This window comes from Sinocyclocheilus rhinocerous, unplaced genomic scaffold, assembly GCF_001515625.1.
Source record: "Sinocyclocheilus rhinocerous isolate Xijiao unplaced genomic scaffold, SAMN03320098_v1.1 scaffold1655, whole genome shotgun sequence".
Lineage (NCBI taxonomy): Eukaryota > Metazoa > Chordata > Actinopteri > Cypriniformes > Cyprinidae > Sinocyclocheilus > Sinocyclocheilus rhinocerous.
In genome coordinates this window covers 1,511,904-1,521,479 of record NW_015655597.1, presented here as the reverse complement: position 1 = coordinate 1,521,479, position 9,576 = coordinate 1,511,904, and the positions used below count along the sequence as shown (strand labels likewise).

General features: G+C 38.5%; 1 protein-coding gene across 2 annotated transcripts; it reads left to right on the top strand.

Moving 5' to 3' along the window:
* Positions 1–285: 285 nt before the first annotated feature.
* Positions 286–8,929, top strand: LOC107718764 (protein cornichon homolog 2-like). Of its 2 annotated transcripts, none has more exons than XM_016525987.1 (8): positions 286–360; positions 692–855; positions 1,838–2,494; positions 4,539–4,607; positions 4,787–4,834; positions 6,391–6,503; positions 6,591–6,734; positions 7,086–8,929. In XM_016525987.1, exons 3-8 carry the CDS (start codon positions 2,414–2,416, stop codon positions 7,111–7,113), a joined length of 483 nt encoding a protein of 160 aa, XP_016381473.1. In that variant the 5' UTR covers positions 286–360; positions 692–855; positions 1,838–2,413; the 3' UTR covers positions 7,114–8,929. The 2 variants fall into 2 exon arrangements, with proteins under 2 accessions (XP_016381473.1, XP_016381474.1); XM_016525988.1 differs by lacking the exon at positions 286–360 and adding an exon at positions 424–530.
* Positions 8,930–9,576: the final 647 nt, after the last annotated feature.

Here is a 9,576-nt window from a genome sequence, read left to right as displayed (position 1 = left end):
GAAAAAAATGAAAAAAACAGATTGTGAATGAAAAAAATAACTCTCTTCTACTCATGATCTTTGAAGACATGACTGCAGATTTGACTAAAAAGAAAAAGATAGAATCAAACCTTACTTCATCTCTCCTGCAGTGACAGAGACGCACTTTCATCAAGAAGGTAACATTGTATGAGAGAGAGACAGTAAGAAAATAAAAGAGGGAGGGACAGAGAGAGAGAGTGAGAGACAAACAAGGGAAGCCAAAGAAGAAAAGCTTCCTCTGCCCCCTCATATCTCTCCAGGGAATGAGAGAGTAGGGCAGAAAATAGAGGGACGGAGGAAGGGAAGACTGTTGAATGTAGTTGAGCACTGCGATCAGAGGTAATATAACATCACATTTTAATTCTAATCAATGAGATGTGGATGAGAGAGAAGGGCTTTTCCATTGGTTCTGTTTTTGAGATCAAATACCAGCAGGGAATGCTTGAATTCGTAAAAAACTGAGAATGGCAGAGAAGGAATGAGAGCGAGAGAAAGCGGAGGATAAATGGGTAAGGCAAATGGAGGGGGGAAAAGAGAAGAACGCTAAGTTAATTAAGTGTCAGACTTCAGAAAGCTGCGCGGGATCAAAAGCATGAGATAAAACAGAAAAATATGGCCAGCACATTCATGCATGTTTTGCTTCTTTCTGCTGTTTCATACCTGGTCGCAGAGCACCCAGCAGCCAATGAGAGGCTGTGATGGGACCGACACTGACACCCAGAGCAAAGCAGACCAGAGATTTCTGACATGGTGTCGACCCAGATTGATGAGAGGAAACTGAAGGGAGAGAGGACAGACATAGACAGACTTGCGCCGCTGCTTCAGAAAACACAGGTAAATGCTCTTGTTCTTTCATTCTGTCATGTACCACAGCTAACTTATTTAACCATTCTTCACGGTCATTTTGAACGTCTTTGTTTATTCATGTTTTCACTGTTTAGAAGGATTGAACACCATTACAGTGTTGTTATGGATTCATGCACAGCTGCAAATGCAAAAATTGGCACATTTTACTTTTTTTTTTTGCATTAGCCAAAGCCACCAGTAAAATTTTTAAATAAATGCAATAGTGTCTTGGAAATGCACGTCTGCAAAGCCTTGTATAGATTTCTTTGGATAATAAGTTCAATATATAATCGTAAAAAAATATATATTTTTTTGCTACAAATCCGTACTAAGCAAGCTACTCAAACAAAGATTTTTTTTGTAAAAATAATTTTTTTTTGTTTACACTTACAGTCTCAATGACTCATTTTGAAGCCACAAATTCCATCTAAAGGAGTCATTTTAAATTTTTATTAAGATTACATTGTCATTAATGTGTTCATGTTATTATCCATAATACCAAATTATCAGCACTTAAAACTGATCAATTATTTTTCATTCTAAGAGAGGATATAGATCAAGACCTGTCGATTAGATCTACAAATGTGCCCAGTTATTGTTTAAAATGACAACACTATGGCAGTTAAAATGTGTCTAATTGTAATTACTGTTCAACAATCATTCATCGAGTTAGGGCCAAACACATTCATCCATTACTTTAGACACTCTTAAATATAAAGTTTCTTCATTGGCATCGATGGTTTCATGCAGAACCTTTAACATCTATGAACTTTTCCATTGCACAAAGGCTTTTTATAATAAAGATTATCAAAATATTCTTCACACTTTAAAAAAATGGTTCTTTTAAGAACTGTTCACTGAAAGGTTCGTTGGGGAACCAAAAATGGTTCTGCTATGGCATCACTGCAAAAACTCCCATTTGGAAGCTTTATTTTTAAGAGTGTAACTCGAATCAATGTCTGTTTTTCAGAATGTATACCAAGGACATTCATCCTCTGATGTGCCCACAAGATATTTTTTAAGGTGTTCTGCTGTAAATAAGGTGTGTGGACCCAGTGTGCAGCACTAATCTTAGAGCCGGGGGAGGGGAGCGATTCTCCACATACATACAAACCCCCTTCTGCCAATCAGAGAGAAAGACAGAGAGGGAGAAGGAGAGCAAGTGAAGGAACAGGGGAGACGGCAGAGAGACTGAAAAGAGGAAACAGCTCTAGCAGTTATCTTGGGTGGACAGAGAGGAAGAATTACACACAAATACACACTGTCCAGCCACACGTTACAAGACGCTCCAGCCAGCGGAGGCGGATAACCAGCCAGACGCCTCATATCTGCAGCTCCAGACCAAGAGGATTCCTCTCTAATTCTATCCCAACTTCATCCTAAGCTGGACCGCAAGCTTTAAGAGGAGAGACAGAAGAAGAGGGAAGTGCTTTGTAACTTCCTTGAAGGTGGTGAGAGTGTAAAGACAGACAGAGAGAGAGAGCAGGGGAAAACTCCCCCTCGCCCTCTCTCGACCCAGATCACCGTCAGGCTGGCTGGCACAGCCATGGCCTTCACCTTTGCGGCCTTTTGCTACATGTTAACACTCGTGTTGTGCGCTGCCCTCATCTTCTTCGTCATCTGGCAGGTACGTCTGTAGTTTTAGACCTTACTGAGTGAATGTGAATTTGTACGAGTTCCTGTTACCTGTAACACTGTCACACTTCCATTTCAATTGGCATTGGAATCCATGTCATTGCCAAGTGTCTGACTGCGTGAGTGTGAATGTGTGTGTGTATGCGTGTGTGTGTTCGTGCCAGTTTTTTGAGCGCAGAGACTGGTGTGTGTCTGTCCAAGCTGTCTCCCCTGCCCTTAACAAGAGGCCTTATCCTTGAGGTGAATACAAATCGCGGCAGTTATTAATAGAGCAGACATTCTGAGTCATGGATGATTGATGATTTACAGAACAAGTAGATGGATACAGAAGAAAAAACGGAGGAAAGAGGTGGGAGCCTACCTGTGTGTATGTGCACAGTCTGCACACAAACGCACACATACATACAGTCAATAATGTAAATGTGAATCTCACAAAACCTTAAGAATGATTACACCTGGAAAAAAAATTAAGAAATTATATTTTACTTTGAAAATGAAGGATATTTTTAGGACCATTATTTGAGATATTAAGCACATTACTTTTAAATCACATATTTAGTTTCATTTAGCAATTAAGCACATTAATTCTCCATACTGTATAAATATATATAATAATTTATATATAATATATATACAAAAATATGTGCTTTAAAAATTTATTTATACGTCATTGTACATCATGGTAGTATTTGTTGTATTGCCTTTAACTTTGGAAGTTTTAATTTTACAAAAAGTTCTATTACAGTAATTGAGTAAAAAAAAACTATTTCAGTAATGACAATATAATGAAAATCACCATTGAAAATAATAGGAATTTAAAAAACACAAAAACGAATGTCTAGATGCTTTACGGCAAGGAAAATTCAAGGGGAAAATGTCATGAAAATTATGTTACAATAATATTAATATATATAATTCAAAAATAATGTATATTTCAAAAATATTATCCATCCATCTACTCTCCAAATTGCTTATCCTCTGGTTGTGGGTTCAAAAATATTAATTCATTTTAATTAAAAAAATATATAATTTCTTCTTTTTCTTCTTTTCATTTTGAGGTGTAATGTGACTTAGATATGTTTTAGTGAGATTCACCAATGCACACAAACACAGAGAGAGAGACCGCTGAAGAGGAAGAGGTCAACAGCTCATTTGAACTCTACTGGTTGTTCTGTGCCAGCCCACTGTCTGTAGAATCACAAATGAAATTTGCACAGTCGCCGCCAGGGACTACGTCATCTGTATTCTTCATATTAGAGGCGGCATTCTCGCAAAAGGTAACAGCAGACAAACACAATGGCCCTGAACTGTTAAAATCTGTCTGAAACACTAAAACACTAGAGAGCAGAGGTTTCAACACCTAAAACACAAGCCCTGAATGCCAAACCAGAAGTCAGGGATATTTTCAGATCGGCATTAGACTGCAGACCTTACTTGTAAGACGTTCAAAAGGCCATTAAGAAACAGACTTGAAATGACTGAGCATTGACTAATGCCAGGAGTGGGAGAGATTCTAAACATGAGTCATTTGGTTTGAGTGTGTGTGTAAATGTATGAGAGATGGAGAGAGTATGGAGACAGAGAGTGGGGGAGGCTGAGAGTCTGCGTATGAGAGCATGCCGGCGAGAAACCATGTTATTGAGAATGCTTATCAAACCGTAATTTGGTTCTGACACCCCATCCCCCTTTCCTCTCCTTCTCCCCCTATCTTTGTATGGCTCTCAGCCAATAAGAATGTGAACTCACTTCTATAGCAACCATGATGCCTGCTTAGGGGCTCATTCGATCACCATGGCAACTGCATCTGTTTACAGAGGACGAAGTGAGGGGATGGCAGGAGATATGGATCTATAAGGGGAAAAGGAAGGAGGGGAGAACATAGCTTGAAGCTGTAGGAATGGCTAGAGAATGTGAAAAGTTAAAGATAAAAAGGCCACAGATGGCACAATCATCCTACATCGTCTCTAACCTCCAAAATCTCCAGTGGTTTTGTTTAAATGCTCATGAAACACGAATTCTGTTTGTCTCTTCTCAAGATTATTGCTTTTGATGAGCTGCGCACAGACTTCAAAAATCCCATCGATCAGAGCAACCCCACCAGAGCGGTAAGGCTTTTCTTAGATCACGATTCCTTTCACACAGCACAAACTACTCGGCATCACTCTCCCAACTGTGAACAGCAGGTTTCAGAGACATTGAGACGGCATACATGCACATATGTGAACACACACGCAGAAACATGCATCCATTAAAAATTTGATTGCCTTCTTCTGCTTTTCCTCAGAGGGAAAGAATATTGAACATCGAAAGAATCTGCAACCTCCTCCGAAGGGTGAGTGAAATTGTGGCAGATCAAGTCGAGTGTAAGCATATATAAAGTGGGGAGGACATGCAAGAGAAGCCCTTAAAACAGCTAGTAGAGATGCATTGATTGTACAGTTGTGATACAATTGCTGATACCCTTATTTGGCAAAAAATTTAAAATAAATAAAATTAAATTAAAATTAACTTTTTTAAATGCTGCCGGTGCATTTACGCATCACAACATTATAGTACACAGTATAAAAAATGAATATTCAAATACATTATAAAATGTCTAATATCAGCTGATAATTAATAAAGCGCTGATGTACACTATCATTCAAATGCTTGGGGTCAGTGGAAATATTTTTCATTTTTTGAAAGAAATTAGTACTTTTATTCGGCAAGGATGCATTCAGTTGATCAGCTTTCTAGAATCCTAGAAAAAATGTATCACGGTTTCCACAAAAATAATGTTTCTTGAGCAGCAAATCAGCATGTTAGAATGATTTCTGAAGGATCATGTGACACTGAAAAACAAGATAGAAGCCTTGATGAGAGCAAGAGACTTCTTTAAAGGGGTCATATGATGCGATTTCAATTTTTCCTTTCTCTTTGGAGTGTTACATGCTCTTGGTGCATAAAGAAGATCTGTAAAGTTACAAAGACTAAAGTCTCAAATCCAAAGAGATATTCTTTATAAAAGTTAAGAGTCAACCACGCCTACCTAAAACGGCTCGTTCTAACACGCCCCCACATGTCTATGTCACGATGTGGGAAGATTTGCATAACGCCGCCCAAATGTTCACGCAAAGAAAGAAGGCGTAACTTTTATTCTCGCTGTAGTATTGTTGTTGTCGCCGCTGCCATGTCGTAAAGACGCTGTGTTTCGTTGTGAAAGCGAAACTATTTTGGTTGGCCTTCCAAAAGAGGATGATATCCGCTTCGTCATGCCTGGTGGTATCGTAAGGGGCTTAACATTTCCGTCACACGCTTGAGGTATTCGGCCAATCACAATGCTCTGGATAGCTGGCCAATCAGAGCACACCTTGCTTTTCAGACAGATGAGCTTTGTAAAAATCGACGCGTTTCAGAAAGGCCAGGCATAGAGGAGAAACAATAATAAGTGACCAAATACACAAAATAATGTTCTTTTTAGCAACATCATATGACCCCTTTAAAAAAAACATCTTGGTGACCCCAAACTTAGTGTGTCATGCATCCATACTTTAATAGCTAGAAATGTCATGACAATGCAGTTTTAAATACCTTCCCATAAACCCCAGAATATTGGTCACCGGACCCCTGATTGAAAACCCTGGTGTTAAAACATTCTGTATCTCCCAAAGAACCACAAAATTATCTACATCCTGTCTTCCTGAAAGTGCTATCATTCTACCTCTTTTCATTTCTCGCCCCTCTTTTTATTGCTCTGTACTTGGAGGCACACTCATGTATTCCATTTTTCACACACACATTAAGAGTCAGAATTGAATGGGCGAAAGATACTTATGACGAATATTTGAATTCATGCTTACAAACATGACGAATACTTGAAATTATCCCTAACTCTGTTTTTTCCCCCAGCTGGTGGTTCCAGAGTATTCCATCCACGGCCTGTTCTGTCTGATGTTCATGTGTGCAGGAGAGTGGGTAACTCTGAGCCTTAACATCCCCCTGCTCCTCTATCACCTCTGGAGGTACAAACTTTCCCTCACATCTACTTCATTGAAATTTTAAAATGGGTCTATATAGCAATTCCCCCTCTCTCTTTTTTTCTCCCTCAGGTTTTTCCACCGTCCTGCAGATGGGTCTGAGGTTATGTATGATCCAGTGAGTGTGATGAATGCAGACATTCTGAATTACTGCCAAAAGGAGTCCTGGTGCAAGCTAGGCTTCTACCTTCTGTCCTTTTTCTACTATCTGTACAGGTAAACCCTTCTCATTCATGTATCATCTACCCATTTAGACATGATCTTATGTTTGGATTTTATTGATGGCATTACTATTACCTACTTCATTATCTGAGAGGAACAATGGGCTTCTCAAACTTCTACAAAAGAAACGTAAAATAAGAAATGAAAGAAACAAAAAAATTCAGCGGCACATAATAGAAATGTTTCTTGACCACAAAATCAGCATATTAGAATGATTTCTGAAGGATCACGTGACACTGAACACTGACTTTTTCTTAGAATGTCTTTCTTAATTTGAAGTAGATGGTGAAAGTTTGTTTAGTATATCTCTCTTAATTAATTTCTCTCTCTCTGTCTCTTTTGCAGTATGGTGTATGCTTTGGTCAGCTTCTAAGTGATCAAATGAAGGACAGACGATTACGAAAGAAAGGAGAAAAACGGCAGAATAAAGACCGAACTATGTCGCGCTCTCCTCTCCCTCATCCACAAACCTTGTTCAGCTCCTCCTCAGATCTCCTGGGTGGGGATGGATGATGGACAGATGTAGAAAAAGCTCAAGGAGGCATTTAAAGCCATCGATGTAAAGCTGCCTCAATCACTGCCATTAAAAAAATAACAAGTGGAGAGGTGGACCAAAAGAAAATGAGTGCAATAGACAGAGAGAAATATGGTGAACAAAAGGCTCAGGCAGTGCAGATGTTTTGTAATACCATTTAATTTCTCAAGGGCTGCTGAAAATTTCTGCTGCTCATTGCAACGAATAGTTCGTAGTGTCTATGAAGAGACACATAACGTGCTACTGAGGCCATTACAGGATGTTACCTTGAATTTTACATCAATAGACCGTGGACTTTGTTGCAACGTCTTTTTCTTCAGATAACTTGTTATGTCAAAGTATTTAATAACTGCTAAGTATTTGCTATTTCAGTATTTGTGGTAGATAAATGTACCCTGTATGTAGAGGTACACTATAATAAATGATTAAATTATGAATACATGGCTCAGTTGTTGCAGTTCGGTCAGGGTAGTTCTATTAGTGTCCTTAAACAACCGCACAAGAAGTATATTTTTACGTCAAATTTGATGGTGACATTTACAAAGACATTTCAAAGCAAATCAACCAATGAGATAAGTATCACAAACCGGAGAAACTGTTTGAGCAGCATCACATCTGAGTACTGACACCCCATGTTCCGGGTTCATCCATCATGGGCTGCGGTGAGGATGAGCGGTCAAGCAGAGCGGCAGACTCTTAATTGAGACGGGCATGCAGGACGGGCCGTACCGGAGGGAAGAGAGATCTGACCCCAACCACTGCCGGAGTTCAAATACTCGATAGACTGTGACAAATCATAAAAGCATTTTTGGAATGCCAACAGATGAACTGTAGCAAACAACAGAGGAAGACTCATTTGCGTTGAGTGGGCTGACGTCCGAGAGACAGCCGAACACAGCAGGCCGTGATGCAGATGATGGTGTCGGAAACGTTCGCCGATGATGCTTTGGACAACAGACTGATGATGTTGTCATGACAACAATGGCGGTCTCACATCAAATACAAACTTTTCAGGCAATCTTCTGTGTTGTCAAGGCTATATACAACATTTAATGCCACTCTGTTCTGTGCCTCTCAATTTGCCTCACCTGGAGTTCCTGTGTTGTGCTGTGTCCATCAGTCTGCTAAACAAGTAGATTAATGATTATTTAACTAAGCTGTGTGTAGTTCTAGCTTTGTAGATGAATAGAGTGGCCGAGCATATCTCTCCTGAGCTGCTGGTGCACTAGCTAGAACAGCTTTGTATTACACTTAAAATTTCAGTGCAACAAGCGAGCAATTTAATAACAACACATCTGAGTGCTTTTTTAGCAACACAGCCTATCTGGTTTGAACTCCTGGGTCTTCTTTCCATCTTGGCTTTGACCTGATGTACCCTAAAAAATGTGAATACATAGGCCTACCCTGGACAATCACTATTAGCACAGGAATGTGGGCCGAGAGACAACCGACTGGGTCTTCATTATAGACGTCATCACTGAATGTCTTTTTGTGATTAATATTAGCTCACATGCAGTATCTACATTTAAGAATACCTGCATGATTATGTCTTTTATACATGATTCATTAATGTACGCTACAGCACCTTTGGTAACTTTGTGGTCTGTATTCAGTTGAATACAACCAAATATCTTAAATACTCGAAAAGCAATTACACATGTTCTAATAAAATAATGTTGCCAAAAAAACTTTGTTTGTTGATTTGCATTTAAATATATGTAAGGGTCTGTAGTTTTTTTTTTTTTTTTTACCTTTTATTCAGCAAGGATGCAATAAATTGATCAAAAGTGACATAAGACTTTTATAGTTTAAGTTTTACAAAAATAATAATAATAATTTCAAGAAATGCTGCTATTTTGATGCTGTTCTATTCATCAAAGAATACCGAAAAATGTAAGACCATTTTTTACAAAAATATTAGGCAGCACAACTATTTTCAACATTGATAATAGTAAGAAATGTTTTTTTTAGCAGCAAATTAGCGTATTAGAAAAATTTCTGAAGGATCATGATGTGACACTGAAGATTGGAGTAATGATGCTGAAAATTTAGCTTTGCCATAAAAGGAATACATTTTTTAAATATATAACGGTTGTTTTAATTTGTTATAATATTTCACAGTATTACTGTCAAATAAATGCAGCCTTGGTGAGCATACGAGACTGCTTTCAAAAACATTTAAAAATCTTACCAACCCCAAACTTTTGAGCGCTAGTATAACTTGATCAACTACAACATGTTGCAATCTTTACAAATGTTGAAATGAGAAAGGGTATTTTTTTATTAAAAATAAGCTGGTCT

Excerpts from the sequence above, each read along its gene's own strand:
- LOC107718764 (XM_016525987.1), top strand. The coding sequence starts at position 2,414 with ATGGCCTTCACCTTTGCGGCCTTTTGCTACATGTTAACACTCGTGTTG. Across the intron at positions 4,835-6,390 it reads TCTGCAACCTCCTCCGAAGG|CTGGTGGTTCCAGAGTATTC; the intron begins GTGAGTGAAATT and ends TTTTTCCCCCAG. Across the intron at positions 6,504-6,590 it reads CTCCTCTATCACCTCTGGAG|GTTTTTCCACCGTCCTGCAG; the intron begins GTACAAACTTTC and ends TTTCTCCCTCAG.